This window comes from Cataglyphis hispanica, chromosome 3 (genome assembly GCF_021464435.1).
Source record: "Cataglyphis hispanica isolate Lineage 1 chromosome 3, ULB_Chis1_1.0, whole genome shotgun sequence".
Taxonomy (NCBI): Eukaryota; Metazoa; Arthropoda; class Insecta; order Hymenoptera; family Formicidae; genus Cataglyphis; species Cataglyphis hispanica.
The window spans coordinates 12,223,266-12,246,576 of record NC_065956.1 but is presented as its reverse complement, the minus strand read 5'-3'; the positions used below and the strand labels follow the sequence as shown (position 1 = coordinate 12,246,576).

At 29.7% G+C, this 23,311-nt stretch overlaps 5 protein-coding genes across 8 annotated transcripts; 4 read left to right on the top strand and 1 right to left on the bottom strand.

Moving 5' to 3' along the window:
- Window positions 1-42: 42 nt before the first annotated feature.
- LOC126859281 (DNA repair protein RAD52 homolog) lies at window positions 43-1,992 on the top strand. Of its 2 annotated transcripts, none has more exons than XM_050610401.1 (6): window positions 43-238; window positions 341-485; window positions 586-734; window positions 821-1,043; window positions 1,141-1,299; window positions 1,733-1,992. In XM_050610401.1, exons 1-6 carry the CDS (start codon window positions 200-202, stop codon window positions 1,870-1,872), a joined length of 855 nt encoding a protein of 284 aa, XP_050466358.1. In that variant the 5' UTR covers window positions 43-199; the 3' UTR covers window positions 1,873-1,992. The 2 variants fall into 2 exon arrangements, with proteins under 2 accessions (XP_050466358.1, XP_050466359.1); XM_050610402.1 differs by having other exon boundaries at window positions 44-197; window positions 284-485.
- A 540-nt stretch (window positions 1,993-2,532) lies between these two features.
- LOC126859275 (uncharacterized) lies at window positions 2,533-4,218 on the top strand. The gene is made up of 4 exons (XM_050610394.1): window positions 2,533-2,759; window positions 2,830-2,944; window positions 3,090-3,456; window positions 3,640-4,218. The coding sequence occupies exons 1-4, from the start codon at window positions 2,724-2,726 to the stop codon at window positions 4,151-4,153; spliced, it is 1,032 nt and encodes a 343-aa protein (XP_050466351.1). The 5' UTR covers window positions 2,533-2,723; the 3' UTR covers window positions 4,154-4,218.
- Window positions 4,219-4,632: 414 nt separating this feature from the next.
- LOC126859293 (MOB kinase activator-like 4) lies at window positions 4,633-14,147 on the top strand. Of its 2 annotated transcripts, XR_007688783.1 has the most exons (5): window positions 4,633-4,822; window positions 5,411-5,784; window positions 5,890-6,024; window positions 6,113-6,335; window positions 14,020-14,147. XR_007688783.1 is itself a non-coding variant. In XM_050610423.1 (4 exons), the coding sequence occupies exons 1-4, from the start codon at window positions 4,763-4,765 to the stop codon at window positions 6,207-6,209; spliced, it is 666 nt and encodes a 221-aa protein (XP_050466380.1). In that variant the 5' UTR covers window positions 4,633-4,762; the 3' UTR covers window positions 6,210-6,613. The 2 variants fall into 2 exon arrangements, 1 of the variants encoding a protein (XP_050466380.1); XM_050610423.1 differs by lacking the exon at window positions 14,020-14,147 and having other exon boundaries at window positions 6,113-6,613.
- LOC126859299 (ribonuclease P protein subunit p25-like protein) lies at window positions 6,892-9,435 on the bottom strand. Its single transcript, XM_050610433.1, is given in 4 exon segments — window positions 6,892-8,788; window positions 8,911-9,003; window positions 9,069-9,247; window positions 9,313-9,435. Coding segments are annotated over 4 exon segments (594 nt in total). The 3' UTR covers window positions 6,892-8,589.
- Window positions 14,148-14,173: 26 nt separating the features above from the next.
- Window positions 14,174-21,484, top strand: LOC126859246 (aromatic-L-amino-acid decarboxylase-like). 2 transcript variants are annotated; one of them, XM_050610328.1, is made up of 14 exons: window positions 14,174-14,358; window positions 16,124-16,363; window positions 16,658-16,771; window positions 17,066-17,117; window positions 17,202-17,272; window positions 17,362-17,604; window positions 17,947-18,072; window positions 18,163-18,401; window positions 18,747-18,921; window positions 19,005-19,170; window positions 19,440-19,492; window positions 19,650-19,846; window positions 19,949-20,026; window positions 20,579-21,484. In XM_050610328.1, exons 2-14 carry the CDS (start codon window positions 16,163-16,165, stop codon window positions 20,715-20,717), a joined length of 1,854 nt encoding a protein of 617 aa, XP_050466285.1. In that variant the 5' UTR covers window positions 14,174-14,358; window positions 16,124-16,162; the 3' UTR covers window positions 20,718-21,484. The 2 variants fall into 2 exon arrangements, with proteins under 2 accessions (XP_050466285.1, XP_050466286.1); XM_050610329.1 differs by having other exon boundaries at window positions 14,213-14,287.
- Window positions 21,485-23,311: the final 1,827 nt, after the last annotated feature.

Here is a 23,311-nt window from a genome sequence, read left to right as displayed (position 1 = left end):
CGCACCTTTACGCACATCTATGTGGACAGGCCTTTATGTCTCAGATTTCAAAATGACAGAATTCCCGATAATTATCAATTATGATTGGCTCATATTCTTATTGGTTATACCCTACGCTTTTTCATTTCCTTTTATTCTTACTTGCGCGCTAAATTCGTGATTTAAAGACGCAAATCTTTGGCGCGAATTTCTCGACAGTATGTACAATGGACAAGATTTTTTATCGTGTATTAAAATTGTGAGTAATTTCTGTCTGAACTGATATTGGTTTTTTGCTTTATAGTGTAAAAATTATTTATTTTTCGATTGCGCAAAAATAATTAATGTTTTCACCTCTCAGCCTGCCACAAAGCAAGTTGTGGCAAAAAAATCTGAGAAAATTGAACCGATGGATTTTGCAGCCGATTGTCGTGATTTAATTTTAACGGCTAATAAGGTTTTTGGAGAAGGAAAATGGAATCATACGGTTGTTCATCAAACTTTAGGTATATCTGTGATCAATTTCAAGAATATGTTTCTGTATGTGTAAGAATAGTCTCTCTCTTATCAAATCTGTATAGTAATATAAGTTCAAATTCATTACAGATTATGTTGAGATCATTGGTGCCAAGTGTAGCGTAGGATGTGTTAGTTCTGTTAAAGTTCAACTGGAGAATGGAAACTTTCATGAAGAAATTGGTTATTATAGCGCAGAAGAATCTACAAAAGGCTTGTCAATACACAATGCAAGAATTGTATGTATCTCATTTAAAAAATAAATATTACATACAATATTTTATATTATATTTGATTTAAACATTATAAAATTATTAATTCACAGGGTTCTGCTGTAAATGGCTTAAGAAGAGCTTTGTTGTCATTTGGAAACAAAATTGAAAGAGAATTGCAATCGCAAAAAGAAATTAATCCTGAACAAACTGATGACATACAAAAAAGTCTGGTACAATCATCAGTTAATAAGCAGATTGAAGAAAAATCAAATGTTCATATTGAAGAGTCTATTTGTAAGATAGATACAAATCTGGAATCGGATAAAAATAAAGGTCTGCTAATAATAAATTTATCTGATCATATGTTTGTGAAATATTTTATAGTACATATATTCAATTTAAATTATTACAAATTTAAATCGTTATCTAGTACCTATAAAAAAGATAACAAATGATGATAATACTTCATCACCATCATCAAGAATGGTTAACTCTCAAGAACTTCTTTTATCTTTGTTGGATCAGAAAAAAATAGTGACAGTACAAAACGACAAAGCAGATACTAAAATTGAAGAGAAATCAAAACAAGGTAATATATCTGATAAGTGAATGTATTCAATATTGATCAAAGTTCTTATTATTAATGCATGCTGGACATTTGCACTATAAGATCTGGATCCATTTAAATATGTATATGTGATAAAATTTTGCTGACATTTAGTTCAAACTAAACATACATAAATTTTGATTTTATTATATTTTCAAACTGTTTTATAAAATTATACACTAAACATAAAAAAATATAAAGTATATGTTAGTATATATAAATAAATATTTTACATTATTTAAAAATATGTCATTCTCATAGAATTCTAGAAAACTTAAGATTAGGTGGAAAAAAATAAATTCATCACAACTTTAATAAAAAATTTAATTAATAAATCATTTTTATATACAAAGTGATTTTTCTAACAAATTTTAATAGATGTTTTAAGCATTGATTATCTTTTAACCTTTTACAGTATTATCTGCAAAAGAATTACAACGAATGGAGAGAAAAAGAAAACAAATGGAAAAACAGATGGAATTTAAAAAACGTATGATGGAAAAGGAAGGGTTGGCAGTATTAAACAGTGATAATAAGCCTAATCCTAAATATTAATAATATACATATAAATAGCATATATCATGTAAACACATCCATTTTTGTAAAGCCAAGCCAATGTTATATCTGTAATATATATATATATATATAATAAATTTATTTTTTATATTGAAAAAATTAATGATATAAATAAATGAATGCATAAAATTAAGAAAGGGAGCCTTAAGACAGTAGTCTTATTATTGCTATTTAAACAAATAAATATTTTGCAACATATAAAAAAATAAGATTAGCTTTTAATCTGAGAAAAAAAAATTCAATTAGAGCTATTGTAATGCGATATATATTATATTTGAAAGAAATAGAAAGGGAGAGGTTTCATTTATATTTTCGAGATATCAACTAATAATATTTTCATTGTCTTGTTTTCTATATATAATAATAAGGCTGCTTTTCGGTATTCATTGCCTATATCTTGAAAATCTATAGTGTACATGACGTAAACTACAGATGCAAATTTAATATTACAATTATTACATATATGTATTAATAATTTTCAAATGATTATGTTTAAGAAAAAATGTAATACATATTTTTTTATAAAATATTTAATAAAAATGTTTTCAATTTCTTGTACATTTATTTATTTTTGCTTGTTTCTAAAAGATGAAAGTACAATGTTAAATCATGAATTTCACCGATATTGAGAAACACTGAAGAAGTAGGTTAGATGAGATATCATCCACGTAATTATATGCTCTTAATGTTTAAAATATATATGTGATTTATATATCTTTTCAAATATCAAATAAGAAAAGCAAAGATTAAATAAATAAATACATTAAAAGAAGAAAAGTGCGGATTATTTTATATATAATTTTTATTTAGATTATCTGTATCAATAAATCATGGATCAATATTTTGAGAGCTATGAAGAACTCGATGTAAGTATATATATACATATTCAGTTACTTGCTCATTTTATGTGTATATGTTTATTAAATGTATTTTTAGATTCATCACTTAATGCTAAGTGACAAAACACGTGTTTTAACATACAAGAATGCTATTTTTAATATGAAAAAAGAATTTCAGGGCAAAGTAGTGATGGATGTTGGTGCTGGCTTAGGTAAGTTTATTAACTTATTAAATTTTTGTTTATAATCAATTATATATATTGACTATTAAAAATATATTTTATATATTATATATATCTTTTCTCGATATATTATATTCATATTATGTATTATGATCATATGTATATTTTTTTGTAGGTATATTATCAATTTTTTGTGCTCAAATTGGTGCAAAAAAAGTATATGCAGTAGAAGCAAGTATGTTGGCAAAAACTATTGAGCAAGTGTTGATTGAAAACAATATACAAGATACAGTTGTAGTAATTCACAGTAAGGTAGAGGATATCCATCCAGACAGTTTGGAGAAAGTAGATATAATTGTTTCCGAATGGATGGGTTTTTATTTGGTACATGAAGGAATGTTAGATTCTGTACTTTTTGCTAGAGATAATTTCTTACGAGAGGATGGTTTGTTATTTCCATCCATAGCAAAATTGTATGCTTCACCATGCCAGTTACCATCTATGTATGAATTTTGGGATAATGTATGTGGAGTCAATATGAGGTAATTACGTATTATTCTTAAATAAAAAAGAGATAACAAGTAATGGTACCATACATACATCTAATTTCTTAATCTTAAAAGATAATATATTTACTTCTTTCTTTTTCTTTTTTATTTTCTTTTTTATATTTATGATTTCAAAAATTATATTTACTTAACAATATATACTCAATTTTTATTTAGATGTATCGGAAAAGAGTACAGAAAAATTAAATCAATGAAACCAGAAGTGCTACTTTTAAATCAAGATAATCTTTTGGCAGAAGGAAAATTGCTTACTTGGCTGGATTTAAATTGCATCTCTGTAGAGGAAGTAAATCTATTAGCTGGAGAAGATTATGTATCAGTATGTGAGAAGGATGGGAATTATCAAGGGATATGCATTTGGTTTGCAGTCGAATTCCCAGATGGTTCAGAACTATCTACATCACCTCATGATGAGGCAACACATTGGAAACAAACTGCAATTGTTCTACCTGAAGATATAGAGGTGATAAAAAATGAACCTATCGCCTTTAAATTGCAATTAAAAAGAGACATATCAAATCCAAGGCGTTACAATATAGAACTAAATTTGTTGGACGCAGAGGAAGTAGAGCATGAAATTCCATGTAATTGTCATATGACAAAGTGTGTGGTGACAAGAACATATATTGAAGATCAAGCAAACAATGAAAGAACTTTGTCAAATGAATAATATAATAAGAAATGTTAATTTATAGACTTTTATATAATATGCTAAAAGAAAATAAATATTTTTGTAAATACAATGTAAAGAAAATATTTATAATTGTTTTATCTGTTTTTTTTATGTATTTATAACTTATATAAAACTTTTTGAAACTTGTAACTTTGTTGAACACTAAAATATAAATTGCTGTGATTCAAATTTTAAAAGTCGAGATTTCTATTAAAACTCGACTTTTAAAATTTGAATATACGTGAATATTAGATGGATATAATTTAAAGATTTCCGATGAAATAACTGTATAATGATTGTGCAAGTTGTTGACAAGATATTCAAAAGCAAATTTAAAAAATGGCGCAAAATTTTTGAAATTTATAGCTTTATAAACTTCACATAGATGGCATAATGCGTATGAATAATTCTTCTAGAGAAAACAATCTAGGCAACTTTCAGACTTGATTCGTCTTTTCTAGGGTGGAACGAAACAAGATTTGCGTTCGCGGTGCATCATCGACAATCGACGAGAACTTCGGAGTGGAGCGGTCATCTCATCTCCCATCTCCTTGCTAATCGAGCGTGAGCGTGCATACCGGTCAGTCAAGTGCAACAACTGGCAAGATGAAGATGGCGGATGGACCTACGATTTTGCGAAGAAACAGACCTGGAACGAAAGCAGAGGTTATTAATTTCGTTAAAGAAATGTACTCGCATCCACGAAGCGATCTTTCAGATTACTAGAATCCGCGTTACACCGACCATATCTTCATAGATTTTCTAACATTTCCTCCCTCCTTTGACACTTTCCCGATGAAAATCAATGAACTATACGAGATAAACTAAGACATTGTTTATATTCCGAGAATAATATAATTGTCATCTTCTCATCGCCTGCATTTATATAAATATTCTTTGTAAGATATTTTTACGATTATATGATTGTGACATATTTTCTCAATCTCCACCAAAGCATGAGAAAAATATATCATTATTTATTTTATTCGTGCGAAATACGTTTGTATAAAATTTTATATATTATATTTTTATCGTTTTTAGAACGATACAAACCGTTTATCGCGCTTTTGACATTTTTCGTTGACTTAAAAATTGGTGTAAAATCATAGAGTTGTTTATTTATTGTTTTATACAATATAATCTATTTTTACATCATGACGACCTATATAGCAAAGAATATTGATTATTAAAAACATTGACGTAGTTTAATTATTTTTATCAAGCTTATATATTCAAAGTTTTATCTTGTTCTAGGACTTTAGCAGGTGGCCTGATGAACCATTTGAAGAAATGGATAGCACCTTAGCTGTGCAACAATATATTCAACAAATGATCAGAAGGGATCCATCTAACATTGATTTAATACTTAATATGCCAGAAGCTAATGATGAAGGAGTATGGAAATATGAACATCTCAGACAGTTTTGCATGGAGCTTAATGGTTTGGCAGTGAGATTACAAGAAGAATGTCATCCTGAAACATGTACACAGATGACAGCTACGGAGCAATGGATATTTTTATGTGCTGCACATAAAACTCCTAAAGAATGTCCTGCGATTGATTATACTCGGCACACACTGGATGGAGCAGCATGTCTACTGAACAGCAACAAATATTTTCCCAGCAGGCAATTTTATTTATGTCTCATTTAAACTATACAAAATTTATTCCTAAATAAATTTTCCTATATAAAATTTCTAATCAGGTTGTGATATGTGAATTTCTCTTTCAGAATAAGTATTAAAGAATCTTCTGTAGCAAAACTTGGTTCTGTCTGCCGTAGGGTTTACAGAATCTTCTCACATGCATACTTTCATCATAGAACAATATTTGATGAATTCGAAAATGAGACTTTTCTTTGCCGCAGGTAATAAATGCAATCCATTAATATTTTTATACAACCAATATATATTATATTATACGATGAAAAGATAAGTTGTTCTGCTTTGTTACAGATTTACCTCATTTGTGACAAAATATAATCTGATGTCAAAGGACAATTTAATAGTACCTATTATGGAAGGTGATGGCACAACGGAAAGCGAAGCATAGGACTTAACATTGCGATCATATTGTTCAAAGTCAAATTGCCAGATCTAGTAGGAAAAATCGCTAATATCCACGAAACATTAATACTTTATGACAAATATATATATATGACAAAGGTCTTGGAATAAGGTCAGTAAATTTGTTCATATTTAAATAGCATAAATTTGTTATAATCTTTTATCTGTCTCCAATATGATTAGATTAAATAGAAACTATTTTCAATGATTGTTATATCAATAATTATGCAATTATTGAAATATACAGAGTATTTTCCATATTTTGGCAAATCAAATCTTTATATTTATTTATATTTATTTTTCAATGTCTAAGATCTGAGCAGTATTTTAAGACAGCATAAGAAATTCATTTAAAAAAAAATCAAATTTCGTAAAGCATACTATATACAGTAATTTAATCTTATTAAACACTTTTTATAATTATATTGGTAATAGTAGAATATATATTATAAACTTTTAACCTTAAGCTATTGAAGTTATTAGACACTGGGAAAAGTGTTTCTCATATCTCTATGTTTTGAATGTAATAATTGTACTTTTTTTTTTTTTGTAAAAATGTAGTGTCTTTATATGCTAAATACCTTATAATAAAAAAAAATATATTGTATAACTGATTTACACTTAGTAGTATAAATTAGTATATGTGTATATATATATATATATATATATATATATATATATATATATATAATTGTTTATAAACATTCTGTATGTATAAACAAAATTTTTATTGCGATTCTGTTAAAATTCTATTATATTTGTACAATTTTATTTATCATTAATTATATGTAAAAATAATGCGTTTTGTAAGAGAAACGTTAAAATCTTTTAGTATAAAAAAGAGAATCAAATTATATTAATTACATAATTATTTTTACTCTACCTATAATAAAGCAACAAATTCAGCTTTGAGAAGTGATATAAATATTGAAATGGTTTGGTAAAACAAGATTCATTTGCAAAAAAATTTCCAATAAATTGGAAATCTCGAACTGCGTTTGTTATCGATTTGCAACAAGAATGTGAATTTATATAAACAATTTTACACATTATTATATGAGAATCATATTAAAGTGAGCATAATAATCCACATTACGTAGTTGATCTTTGTAAAATGCATTGTTTGAGCAAATAACGATAAATATGGTATAGAGAAAAATATTTGTTATTACATATATATATATATATATATATACCATATAGCAAATATCAATCGCAGAATGTTAAACTTTCCTATTCCGTTGTCGATGAAATTTTTGGACAAAATACTCATTTTATGTATGTTAAAGCATAAAGCTAAGTCAAAGTTATGATAAAAAAAAGAAATAGAAAGTTGAAAGAATAGATTGGTGATTTGCCAATTCATTAAGATTTCAAAATAACATATCGTTATAAAATTAACATGAAAAATAGCATGAATCGTTTTTTTAAATGAGTAACAGTAGGTTCTTTTAAATTGAAAAAATAGCGATTACAAAATCAGATCTTACGATAGTAAACAGAAAATGAGGACGTGATGATAGCGTGACGAATAAAGTAACTCTTCTTTTATAAAAGCAGCACATACACACGCCTTCGTTATGAGATTCTTTTATTATATATTGTAAAATAGTATTATAGGAGTTTGCATGAAAAATTAAATTGTAATTCACATTTGACATACTGATGTATGATGTGATGTGAAAATTGTACTGCTCTATACACTACTAATGAGATTCTAAACAAGAGACACTGGGCTCTGACAAATTATGCATTGTGACATAGATTTCTTTTCTTATCTGATGTAATCAGGATATTGTAGCACTGTACATAAAATTTGTAAGTACAAAAGTTCGAATTATAATCTATTAATGAATATGGTGTGATGTGAAGAATCAATACATAACAGGAATATATATATAAATATACATATATATACATAACATGTGATTGTCCTGTGAAAATTTGTTTATGTACTGATAGAAAATAAACTTTCTACATACGACTTTTGTCATTTTTCTTCTGAAATTGTTATCAGAAGGAAACAATAATAGTATTTATCAAAAATTGTAAACGTGGAGATCTGTACTTTTTTAGTTTTACTTTCTATATTTAAAACGAGAGATAATTCGAACTGTAAGCGAAAAAATTGTGGGAAATTATAAAATTAAAAAGAAATAGGTATTAATACTTCAACCATATTAAAATTTTTTGTAAAGCCAGTTATCTAAGTCTATCAAGATCTTATTAAGATCGGATGTAAAAATGTTCTATAAATTATAAATTGTAAATTCTTTTTGGATCTGTATATATTTCTAATATTTAAAATTATAACATCTAAATCTTTCTTTAAATATAATATATTAATATGTTATCGCACATAAATATCAAGATATATTTTTTCTACTTTTTTTCGAGGATAATTTCGCATTATTAATCTTCTTCCTTTTCTGTCCGATGTGTAGCTTTTTTATCCCTAATTGCTCAATGTTGCTGCAAGACACATTGCCAATGTCTTTTGTTGATTTCGATGCCAATGCATCTTCCTTCTCTGGAAATTTTCCACAATCGTCAGGCGCTTGATATCTAAAGTCAAAAGTAAATTATTAAATTTTCAGATAAATTATGATGCAAATGTATAATTTTTTTGACAAAATCTAGAAAATTATACACACATACTTTAATGTTTAATTTAAAATATGTCTCACCCAAGCTCAGTTGTGTCCTTAATATCCTTAGTTAATAAGATATGAATTTCCGGTATTTGCTTAATCTCGATAGTTACGTCCTCTTTTTCCGGTCTAGAATTATAATGATAGTTGAACATTGATATTGCACCTATTGATATCTGTTTTAATAAACTTACTCGATGTAACATAATTTTGTGACTTGGTGGAGGCCCTCGTGCTTCCTCTTGAAGAGTTCCGCACAAGAAATGGCTTTTGCAATACCTTGTCCGATTCCGGTCCAGACAATGCTATTATGATTGGGGAATTCCTTCAACGCGTAATCAAGGACTTTTCTGATCTTTGTACCGTTCTTCACCTTTTAAAATATATTTCGTGAATAAAACTATTAATTTCATAACTCTGAAGGATTTGAGGACTTACGTGCATCCAGAGGAATTTTTTTGGTAAATTATCTATTGGTACTTTCGTATTTGTCGGCTCTTCTGTCGATTCTTCTTCTCGCTTTAGTCTTTTCTTCAACTTTGATCTTCCCATCTAAAGCATAAAAAAAAAATAAGAATCAATTCTTATATTTCTTATTCGTTAAGCACGCGCGATATGTGTAACACTGATCTATAATATATTATTTCTAATTGATTAAAGGACAATCAATTAATATTAGTTGAAGAGAATGAACATATTATATACATCGACCGAACTTTATCTACATTAAATAGAATTAAACTTCATTTTAAAAGAATTTTAATTAAAATTTCTATTACTAAATTATATTATATTAAAGATAAAAGAAGCTGTAAAAAGTAAATAATCGTCCATGTATATTTACACAGTAAGAAAAAAAATCGATCCCGGAATGAAATTCCAGAAAGGGATTCATAGATTAGGGAAAGAGATTCATAGATTTTCATAAAAGTCCTATATGTACGATGTGACAACAAAATGTATCATTGCAATTTAAAATAGATTTTGGCATAACAGAGGCGCGAGACAAGTTTTTTTTTTTTGTTAAATAAGGTCAGCATTAGTTGGAGGGTGCAATTTCAGAAATAGTTGAGCTGTTCTGGAAATCGAAGCCGGCGATGTTTAGACATTGCGTCTCTCTCTCTATCTCTCTTCTGTCTGCCAGTAGGTCATGGGTTCAGTCACAAGCATCGCAGCTTTGCTGGCGTGCCATTCAGAACCATTCATGGAACTTAGAACGACCTTGTACAGTCGCATGCAGAAATATTTTGCCGATTGTGACGTTTATCCGAAGTTTCCGCGCTCGCAATGATAAGACATAAGAGGATACATGTCGGAGAACGCTGGAAGATCTATTTCCAGATTTTAGTATATCCGTATCTAATAAGCAATTTTTTGTGTTTGGGAAACAGGGTATCATTATGATAAACTATAATTATTTATCAAATATAATAATAATGTAAAATATCCAGTAAAATAAATTTATTGCATGTAATTATATCAAATTAATATAGATAATTATCAGAATAGCGCTAAGAGAATATAACTATAACTATAACTTTTTTATTAGAAAATTTAATATCAAATGAAGCTTGATATTGTAAAGAATGTTAAGTTATAATCAAAGAAATTTCAATGTTTAACAAAAATGTACATACGATAAAATAATGTGAAAATTAATCATACAAAATTGCTGTTTGTTATAAAAATAATAAACATATTTCTATTATTAAGCTAAATCTCTATCAAGAAGGCTTTATTATTATAAAGCAAATCTCACATAAAAAGACGATATTATAGAACAAATAGAAAATATATTAGTCAATTATTATACATTTAAAACAAATGTTCTCTAACAAGCGAAATGTAAACAAGAAATTATCTCTCTTTATAGCTACATTTTAAAATATAATTTAAAATATAATTTAAAATATTATAATTTAAAATATATATTAAAATATAATAACATAAACCATTTAAAATATAATAACATAAAATTTTAAATAAAATGAATTTATTATATTATGTAAATTTAAGTAAATTGTTTATGTATTATTATTGATATTTATATTATACATTGTGTGTATTTAAAAATTGATTCAAATGAGAAAAGAGAGAGTTCGGCATATATTTAAATTGAAAATTATGTTATCTTGTAATTACCAATGAGAAAAAATTGAAGTAATATTGTTATTTAGCGCACTCCTTCAAAAAGTGATATTTATGAATTTTTTAATAGTTGTATCATTCCTCATTCATATGATTGACATCGCTTTCCACTTCATCACTTTGTATTCGGACATGATTCTCGCCAATTAATATTAACGATACCAAAGTGACATCGAAAAAGAAAAGATATATCTCGGCTTTTGGGATATATATATATATCATCGGAATTCCTGAGCATACCGCGATGGAAAAAGCGTCTTCTCCGACGTTGGAGAGAAAGAGAGATCGCCGGATGGAAAATCCCATCAATATTTTCCAATCAACATTCGATTGCCGACGATATACGCCGATCCCGGCGTTGGTGAAGCCTCGTTCCCACAGAGAAAATCAGCAGCGATGAGGGAAAGAGGGCAGGGCGGGAAAAGGGGGGGAAGGAGCAAGATGAGGGGTTGCGAGAGGCTTTTCAAAGTGTAGGCGTATATGAATGATCGTGGTATGCGTGACATAGTCCGCATAGCGTCGCAACGCCCCGACGCCATATTGCATTATTAAGCACCCCCGCTGGTCGGGGCACACTTCCCTCTTTCCCGCTCTAACATTCCAGCATTATGAAGGTTTTTATCCCTGAAGGGCGTGAGCAAAAGGTCTGACTCCCTGTCGTTGGCCCGCGATCACTGGTCCGGGGTTCGTTGTACCCCTCCAGAGAAAATTGACCCATGTAATGCGTCACGTACCCTTTGAAATTGCATATCGAACATGCTTCCCCTCGTAGAATTTCGATGAGTTGTCGCTTTTAAACTTATTAATGAAGAAATGGTGAATGTAAAAACAATGCTTGTTTCATATATTTCAAATATAAATTAAATTATTTAATTATTTCCTATATGAAAGACTTTATTCTTATTTAAAAAATTATTTTTGATTTTTTCTATAATTGTACATATTATAAAAGGTATGTTCATTTCAAGAAACGATCTGTGCCTTGTACAATTCGAGTTAATTAATTCCGAGTTAATGATAGCCTCTTTCTAAATTGAGATGTCATGTAATATAAACGTGGACGAAGAAAATTCAATTAACTAGAATTCGCGTTAATTGGTGACCTAAATAAATATGCTGAAGTATATCCATTAAATGACCAATTTAGAGTGTATCTATTCAATGAATGCTATGAATCAAGACTTCATAAACAAAGTTTTTAAAAAATTAAACAATAATAAAGGTTTTCATTCATAGAGAATTTTCTCGCAAAAATCAGTACATATTAATTTATAGCATGTTAAATTTTTTTTTTTATTATATTAAATTTTGTACAGAAATGTTTTGCATTAGTATTTTCAGAAAAAAAAAGAAGAAAAAGAGAGAAAAATAATAGCAACTTTTTTGGGAAAATATATTTCTAATATAATTCAATTGTTACATTAAGGGTATAATCGTGATCGACACTAAAAAGTATTTATCAATTCCGTTATCATCAATTTCGCCGTATTATGGATCGTTTCGTCGTAATCGACGAATACTCTGTAATGCTTCTAAATTACCGTTCGAACCGCTTAACTTTCCTCGAGCTATAATTACCACGCAAATTGACTCGGCGAATGCCGCTATCATCACGGCAGCTAATTTCAGTAGTATGGAATATGAGGGATTTTATATCGATAATGATTCGAATCGTTTGCTTTTCGAAAGATAGCGCGATAACTTGAGCCCACGGAGTCTTTAACACGAGAAAGGCAAGAGAGGTCAAGGGTTTTCCGAAGATCTCGCGTACTTCGCTCTCGGTTTCCTCTAAGTGAGAATCAGTTGGCGTCTTCTGCGACTGGCACTCTCTTAACGATGCCTACGTTACCTCCTTTTTTCCATCTTAATAAACCACGAGAATGCTAGCATCCAATTTACTCGAGTGAACGAGGCGTCTGTACTGGGTGTCTTGCATTATCATAGATCTCGCTGATAAATCGCAGATCCTTTGGCCGAATTAAAACTAATTTTTTCGCGATCAAAATTTTCTGTCTAGTTTCTGAATAATTAGTGTGTATATGAGAGTTTTTTTCAAAAGTATTTTCAAATTCAATTAAATTATAATATAAAATTATATGTATAATAAAATTATATCTTTTAAGTTAATATCAAATTGATTTTTGTTCTAAGATTTTAATTTGAAGAGGCATATATAACGTTAAGGATTCAGAAGCTAAACGAGATAAGTAATGAATTCTTTCAATATTTTTTATCGAGAATAAAATGGCATTAAATTGATTAAAGAATTTGTTTAAAAGGTCACCTAGTGTTTTTTCACTGGATATCTTAAATAGATGGATTAGTCTCCGTCACCAATTTTCAGAAATTTTTCCGTTAAAAGAGAGCAATCGGAACAAATCGAACGATTATATAAGTATTTCCGACTTTATTACATCGCAGAAGATTCTTTATCATAAAAAGCTCAATCGTTCCCCAACAATATTCTTTGATTTTTATCATTTCATTTTTGTTAATATCCTTCCAAAAATTTTTAAATATTTCATATTTGCATTGCTAAAACCATAAAGTTAATAATAAATTAATGATGAGAGAAATCTTAAAAAAAAGAACAAATATTTGTATATATTATTTACGTTCGATACAAATTCTTTGAGAAGAAATAAAAATGTATTTTTATTAAAAAAAAATGTTTATAATATTAATTCTACTTGTTGCTAATAAGTATGAAATATCTTTTACATTACATTTATTATTTTTTATATTTTTCATATAAAGTTATATATTACATATCCATTATAAAAGTATAATCTGTGATTAAAATAAAAAAATTGAAAACATAGTAAAGTTTCTCTATGTTTTATCATCTACCTCTTCGCGCCTTTGGTGAAATAATTATTGCAAAATATTTCATAAAACTATGAAAAAAGGTAATATTTCCTCTTCTTTTTGTACATGCAGCTCGTTTAATCCCTCTGCAAGTAATTTCGCATAATTTTCGTATAAAAATTCTTTCAGAGAGTAACTTGACCTTATGATCTTTAACTAAATCCAAGGAGCACATACACGTAAGCGACATGCGTAATTGTATTGGGACGGATGTGGAAAACCGACACGGGGCGCACGTCTTTTCATGAAATGGCGAAGAAGTCCTGCCGAAGAAGGATGCGTTTGCGCAGGACTTGCCGATGGAATTTTGCGCCCTGGATGCCCCCGACATATATCCGTGGATAGCGAACTATCCCGGATTGTTCAGTTCAGTTCAGTCGTCATCCGATCCGACCACGTAAGCTCGAGTTGGTTTATCAATCCTGATTCTATCACATCGCATCACCACGTCATTGCTATCAGCAACAGGTAGGAGAATGCAAAACGCGTACACACGAGGCAACCGCGAATTTTGAGATCTTGAGTGCGCGAATGTGACAGTTGCGAGAGCGATTTATTGTGAAAAAATATTAATTAATCATTTTCAACTTGAAATTGCTAGATCGATAAATACATAACTATTATAAGAAGATTTGTGCGAACATGTAAAAATGAAAGTGTCAAGATATTGTCTCGATTTTTTCTTAAATCGCTAAGTGATCAGATTGCAAAGGCCGCATCTTAAACGCTTAATTTGTTTGCACTATGATTTTGCCATCTTGGAAAAAAAATTCGAATACATTAAATTACAAATGTAGGAGTGTCGCGATGCAGTTAGATAAGAAGATCACTAATCAATAAATAATTGATTAGTAATCTTCTTATTTATATAAAGAAATATTCTTTTGTATTAGCTAGATTGTAAAAAAATTACATTGTAGCAAGTGTAATAAAATAATTTAGCGTTAGTAAGATATGTAGGCTAATATATATAAAGCAAAAATGTATTAAATTAAACATTAAAATGTAATTAATATATCATAGCAGTAAAAGTTATAATACTATTATTTTTTGTCTCTAATAATAATAGTCGTTATTGAAAAAACCATTTTTTTCAAATTATATGTTACAAAATACTAGATCCTTTTTTAGCAACAATATTTTCTAAACGAATCAAGCAACGCGAATGTCGCGACACCAAGTATATAAAAAAAATTGGATCCAACCATTAAGAATCGCTGCATTATATCGAGGCGTTATCAATAACTTATCCGGAGTTTTACACTTAATAAACTTTCAATTAAAATACTTTAAAAATTAAAGCCGTAATCAAAAATTTAACCCGCACTTTTCTGATACAATATGAATGCAAGCTTTCGATTGCGATCAGAATAAGATTAGTGTAGTCATAATAATTTTTATGCAAAAAAAATATAATCAAATGAATTCCAAGTATAATAAAAAAATTTCATATATCATAAGATATAAATTTGAGTTTAAATATGTCCTGCGCCAAATTTTCATATTTTACTTCGATCTGAAGATCGTTTATGCGACTTAGAATTTACGTAAAAATTTTTTAAACTATACATCGTGTAAAAAGTGCTTTATGAAATTAAACGCAATCTAATTCATTTAGTTTTTTTCATTTCCATTATGAACTGATAGTACCATATATATAATTTACTATGCTTGGCACTAATTGTATTAATCTCATATCTGTTTTTATTTTTTCAAACTTTCTGTTATGTAGCAGTTGGAATATTCTTTTATATTTGAAATATTTTTATATACTTGGCGCATTGTTTTTACTTCTGTGAGGTTTTTTTAGTGGGATTTCGATTTTCCCTTATTTACAGAGAAAAATAATAAAAATAATGAAAAAAGGAAGAAGAAAAGAGAAATACAATCTTTTCTATATATATGTATGTATATATTATGATAAAATTAGACTTTGAAGAAGCATTATCGATAAGTAGTTACACAAGAATTTATATAATAAAATTTAGATAAGAAAAATGCTACAAAATTAATAAGATCAGAAACAGGAAATATTTGAAAAAAATAAGCTGCTTAAAAATATTTTTCTGTAAGGTGTTAAATTTATATTATTAATATAAAAGAAAGAAAAATTTAACGTCATTGCGAAAAATATCATAAATAAAATAATTATGTCAATAATAATTCATCATCGAATTGAGCTTGTGAATAATAACAGCAATAGACTACTAACACTTTGGCTTTGATTTGTCAGTTTCTCCACTTACAATTAATATTGTGAGCTAAAGTCATCATGAATATCGAAGAATTCCGCGTCCGTGGTAAGGAAATGGTAGATTACATCTGCGATTTCATGAGCAATATTCATACTAGAAGAGTCACGCCAGACGTCGGTCCTGGCTACCTTAGGCCTCTATTGCCATCAGGACCGCCGAATGATCCGGAGTCATGGGATGAGATCATGAAGGACGTGGAATCGAAGATTATGCCGGGCGTGAGTATTAGCAAGATTTGGAAGGAATGAAAATTAAGTTATGGCTATCGGAAATATTCTAAAATAATCAAACTATGATGATATTCAATTTCAATCAGAATAGTTTATAAAAGTAAATTGATTAATTTTTTTCTTATTTTATTTTACTTTATATTAAATATTAAGTTATCAAAATTGGATATTGTGATTTTCATATTAATAAGAGAAGAGTATTTCAAGATTTTGTTGCGTATAAAAATTTTCTATAAGAGAAAATGGGGGAGACATCTACGAGGCAAATAAATTGTCTTCCAGATTACACATTGGCAGCATCCAAGGTTCCACGCCTACTTCCCGGCGGGAAATTCCTTTCCCTCTATTCTCGGTGATATGCTATCGGATGCCATAGGCTGCATTGGATTTTCTTGGGTGAGTGAGAAATCTTACCGAGTAGTCTAAGAAGCTATGTATGTGTATATTATATATATATATATATATATATATATATATATATATATATATATACATATATAATATATATAATACTAAGCAAAGTTAAAATTAGACGAATCGAGTGACTTGACTCGGTATACGCGATAAAGTGGCGATCTGAAACCAATTCGATTTTCTTGCGAATCTCAATTTCTCATCTGATCTCGCAATGACGGATCGCCTGCAATTATTTACTTGATCGTTCCCAAAATGTAATCTTATTTGTCTTAGGCGGCCAGTCCGGCCTGCACGGAACTGGAGACGATAGTCTGTGATTGGTTCGGTAATTTACTTTTGTAATGCTTTATCAGACCGATTTTCTGAACGATCAATTTACGGAGTAATGCATCATCCTTCTGAATTATAGGCAAGGCAATTGGATTGCCAACGGATTTCCTGTACTTTAGCGAAGGCAGTAAAGGTGGAGGCGTTATACAGGTGCGCGAAATATTGTAAGAATATTCAAAATAATAAGCTGTATAAAAGCTGTTACCGAGAAAACGCTTTATGGATGATCCTGTACACAGGGCTCGGCATCGGAATGCATCCTCGTGTGCATGCTGGCTGCACGAGCACAAGCAATTGCGAGACTCAAGGAATCTCCCGCACATGCACACTTAGACGAAACCGCGCTGCTTGGGAAGCTGATGGCATATTGCAGCCGGGAAAGTCATAGTTCTGTCGAGAAGGATGCTATGATATCCTTCGTGAAACTGCGTATCCTCGAGCCGGACGAGAAGAGCGTACTTCGCGGGGAGACCTTGCGACAAGTGCGTATAAATAGATCGTAACAATATTTTCCAAAAATCCATACACACAGAAATAAATTAATTACGATACAATATTTTACATAATTTATAGAAAATTAGGGATAATAAAAGTTAATGCAATTCAATTAATTATAATATAATTTATGCAATTATATTATTTTAATTACATTCCACACATTTAAACAATGTAAATATATTGTAATGTTAACGTCATATTAATTAAATTAATTCATAAATATTTTCAATACTTTTCCGCTCCAATTTCATATAATTGATTTAATAATTGCTTTCATAAAATTGCGTTATTTCACATTATTGATGTGTTCTCTGTTTAATTGGTAGGCGATCGAAAGTGATGTAGCTGAAGGCTACGTTCCTTTTTTTGTCTCAACGACTCTCGGCACAACCGCTTGTTGTTCTTTCGATAATCTTAAGGAAATTGGTCCGGTTTGTAAAAAATATCCAGGGGTACGTATAAAATTATCACACTTGTGGGAAAGATTTAGCTATTATTGATTGTTTAATTCGTCTTTTTAATTGAAAATCTTACTTTTGTAGATCTGGCTCCACGTAGACGCCGCTTATGCCGGAAACGCTTTCATCTGTCCAGAATTGAAATATCTGATGGTCGGCGTCGAATACGCCGATTCCTTCAATACCAATACTAACAAATTCTTATTGACAAATTTCGATTGTTCCTGTCTCTGGGTTCGCGACAGATTTAAGCTTACCAGCGCGCTTGTTGTGGATCCGTTATATCTCCAGCACACACACGCGGATACAGCTATAGACTATCGGTGATATTACAATCAACTAATTTAGCAGAAGTGCCAGTGTATCACCATTGTAATGTGGTGAAATATAATCATTATATCATAATCATTTTCGAAAAAAAAAAGTTACTTTATTGTGATTTTTTCTCATTCCAAAGTATCGTTATTGAAGTTGATCGTTAACATAATCAATTTTAATGTCATAATATTTAGTCATTATTATATCTTTCATATCAAATATAACTGATATCTTTAGCAGATATTAATCCACAATGGGATGTTAATAAATACTTTAGATTAATAATAACATCTTTTTAGTTAAAATTAAGTGATTATGACAAATTTAAAATATTAAATATACTGTTACAGACACTGGAGTATAGCGTTGAGTAGACGATTCCGCTCATTAAAATTATGGTTCGTAATGAGAAGTTATGGTATATCTGGGCTGCAAGCCTATATCCGAAATCATGTTAAACTTGCTAAAAGATTCGAAACACTTGTTAAAAAAGATTCTAGATTCGAAGTTTGCAATGATGTCGTGGTAAGAGTATATTTCTTTAATATCATATACTGTATTCGTTACATTCATACATCATTCACGTTTATATATTATGTTCATTATAGCTGGGCTTGGTATGTTTCCGCGCTAAAGGCAGCGATAAACTGAATCAGAAATTATTGAGCACCATTAATGATTCGGGAAAGATACATATGATCCCGGCGCGAGTAAATCAACGTTACACGATACGTTTCGCGCTCACTGCACCTAATGCAACTGCCAGAGATGTTGGTAAATTATTTTTACTCGTATTTAATTTTACATTCATCTTTTTGGTTTCTTTGTTGAAGACATTTAATCTTCAAAGTTCTCTAAATAAAATTTTCTTTGGAAACTGTATTTTATTGATAATTGTGTGAAAATGCTGAAAGAAAGTATAGTAATAATGCTCAAATTATTATTTATATAATTATTTTCTGGATTTTGTTACATTTTCCGTTTCAAAAAATGCATACAACGTTCTTGAATTAATATCTTGAATTAATTCCACAATGTTTAAGACATAGCATGGAGCATTATAACGGACTATCTATCCGAATTATTGGAATTCAACGTAAGTTGAAATATAATTTACTTATATAATTTAATACTTTCATATATATTATATATATATGAATATTATATATATATATATATATATATATATATATATATATATATATATTATAAAATTTTTTGCGTATCTCTATCACTGCGTGTTTATACATCAGGACGTAATGGATGAGCTGGCGGACATTCGCGAAAAGAAGAGAAAGGCCACCTTGGAGCAACGAAGATCCTTCTTCGTGCGTATGGTATCTGATCCTGCGATTCAGCCAGGCTTCACAAAGACTCCGAACAGAACAGGAGCTAAACTCGACACGCAGGCAACGATCGGCGGTATCGGATCAAACACTCAATCCGGAACGTAAGATGATTATAATAATTTTTTATTATATGTGATTTGCTAAAATTCACTAATCATATATGTATAATCAAAAGAAATATATTAAAGTTCTTTTACGTTTAGAAAATCTTGGATATCCTGGCCGCTTGCTTATCTCATGCAGGCAAAAGAAGCCGCTGATACCAGTGAATTATCACTTAGGTATATTTTTTCTCTTTCTCGTTATATAAATTCTACAATTGAATAAAATAATATTAAAATCTATTTTTTTTCCACATTTCAAAAATCTTGTCACAAATGTAACGCTAAAAACAGTGCATTATTATATAAACGGTAATGCAATGCAATATAATACTCCATTTTCCGGTATCGATATCTTGTCTACTGCTATTATACATCAGGACAAATAGTGTTTTTCCTGTTATCGTCGCTATTATATCGACCGTTACTATAATGACATTTGACTCCATTGAAAATACAAGTCCATTACGGAATAGAGTTCGAAGTGTGACATTATCTATGTTTAGACTGTTGCATTCAATTGACTTTTCTTTTCCATCAGATATAGTAACTTCTACTTGTTTCTTATTTTAATTTTAAGGAGATCATTTTGATAAAAGCGAGAGATAATAACGGCAAAAATTTTGCGGGAGATTTTATCGATTATCGATTACTATATCGATTATTTTTAATATATTATCTAATGTTTTATTATATATCTTTATCACATCTTTTTGAATTCTGCGTGTACAGATTTCGCCACTTGGACACTATGGTGCGTCTGAAGGCTGGCGGTACCGGAAGTCGTCGCGGTAGCAGTAACGGATGCAGTCCGGATCCGTCCCCATCCGCTTCGCCCTCGCGTGGCAGGTCGCCCAATGGCCGGGCGTAATCTGTTTCACATCAATCCTTTCTTTCTTCGCGAAGAGTTCTTCTTCTAAATGCGTATGTCGATCATGACGGATGATTCTTTACGCGCTTCAAAAAGATGGAAAAGAAATCCGCTAGCTAACAATAAGACTATATTGGGAACTGAGAAACTGCCGACAATCTCGATAGCCCACCTTAAACAGCTTACATACAATTTGGGAAGACAATAATTCTTTCTATAATTTTATGTATAGAATTGTAAATATAATTAGAAGAAAAAAGTCTCATGTTAAAACTAATCTCGGATTATACATGAGGATATAGATCATTTTGAATCAAATTGCAAGAATTATTAATTTTTTTTTATTATCTGTCTTCTCGGGATGTCAATTCCTATCGCAAACTGCATAATTAAAATTATAAATAGTGAATTACGATTACTTCTGTCAGTTTATTGTATAAACTTTAGCGCGCATTTTTTTTTATATGTCCATGAAAAAAATTATGTACTTCAATCTTACATGATTTTGATTCTGCAAATATATTATATTATCCATATTGCACGATGTATCAAATTATACATAGAATGTTGTCTCGAATTCTGTCGCCAATTATAAATAAAGGGGCTAAAATGGGCTTAAATGAAGAATAAACTCTGCGCGAAATTGCTCATCGAAAGATACAATCAATGAGATGTCGCCGAAATCTCCGTGATATATTTGAATCGATAAGAAATTAAATACATTGTAGTCTCAATTGTGTCATTTTTTTTAAATCCTCAAATAATGTAAATTCTAAGAAACATTCAAAATATTTATAATGTCTTACAATATCCTTTATCTTAGAAAAAAAATTTTTAATTTTTTGAGTGTGTCTTATGACAAAATTCTTGAATGTATAAAAAATTTGAAAAAAGTTAAGTATCCATATAACGTAATATGACTTTAAATAAGATAAATTTGAACAAAAATAAATGTATAATATGTATCATTCATCATATATATATATATATATATATATATATATATATACATGCAAAAAAAAATTACTGGAGATAATCAATCGGCTAAAACAGTTTGGAAGAAATTAATGATATTACAAGATAAAATTTAATAATTTCACTTATGACAAAAAATTTTATCGTAATAAAAATGAAATATTTTTTTTTTAATTTTCGCTAATTAAAAAAAAAATTCTTGTTCACTTATAATTGAAAAATTCAATGTATTGTTTTGTCAAAAAAATATCGATTTCAGAAAGTTAAAGAAGTCGTATGCGAAACGTGGGCATTTAGTGGGTGAATCTGTGACAGTCCGTGTATATCGGTGATTTCAGGTTCGCTAATTTCGTCGAAATCGCCATTATAATACACGCGCAAAAAGGCCAGCCATCGACCAACACCGAACTCAGTTTAATTACTTCTCACGCGTTCACGAGCATCGAAGCTCTACCGGGATCCAATGGGAGGGATCCAATTCGAAAAACGGCGGATGCGAGTAGATCATGCGTGAAGGTGGCGATGAGAAAACGAGCAGTGATCGATGTATGTGTGTGTGTATTACGAAGATTGACCGGTGACCTGTCACCGCTTCCACAGGGTGTGTTGTAAATGTAGGTGAAGAGTAAATGTCTATTAATAAAACAGTGAAGAGACGAAAGGGGCAGATGGGGGAGAACTTACCCCCTATGCGCGCAACACGGCACACTGTGTATGAGGCGTTTATTCAAACGGCGACCCTCTGCTATATAGCAACATCATAACCATTGATGCTGGTCTTGTTATATTGGCTTTTGCGGATTTTCGCATTCTATCGCGTTAATCTAAGAAATGTCACGTTGGGAAAAGAATCGATCCTACATAGGACATACATAATAAAAATGGTACTGTTTGTACACGTTTGCTTCATTATTAAAAGTATTGAATATGCAAAAGAATAGCTAGTTTCAATCAGTTTTATAATAATGAGCTTCAACGTCATATGTCACTGATAACGGAAATATATATATATATATATATATATATATATATATATAATTCCTATCATATAGACAGTATAGTTAAAAAAAATTCATAAAAAGATTTCGTTCAAAAAGTATATATGTTTATGTAACTAAATATGACAATATATATTATTGTGTACCAAAAAAAGATTAAATGCTTGCAAAATTTAAGAAAACTCATAATAATTGTGTTATATAATTGGATATAATTTGTATTTAATAAGTTTAATTAATTAATTTCAATTTATACAATTTATATAATATTTGTCTCACCTATTAAAAAATTATCGTTTTCTTTTTATAATTGCGTAATTAGTAGTAACACGATATAGAAATATCAATTTTTTCTTGTTATTTGTTTTTCTTCAATTTTAAGATTTCATCCATAGATTATATTCACGTTGAAATGTTTGTATTCAACGTTTCACATTGGTGATCCGGAATTAAGAATTCGCATGGATCTGCAAAGATTAGATAGATAAAAAAAATTAGGTTTAATTGCTTTTTTAGAGCGATCACATTTGCTTCATTCTAAAACGTTATTAATTTTATCTGCGTGATAGCAGGGATGTATGGAGTCGAAGCGCGCATAAAACTGACCGGCGCTTCGGCAGA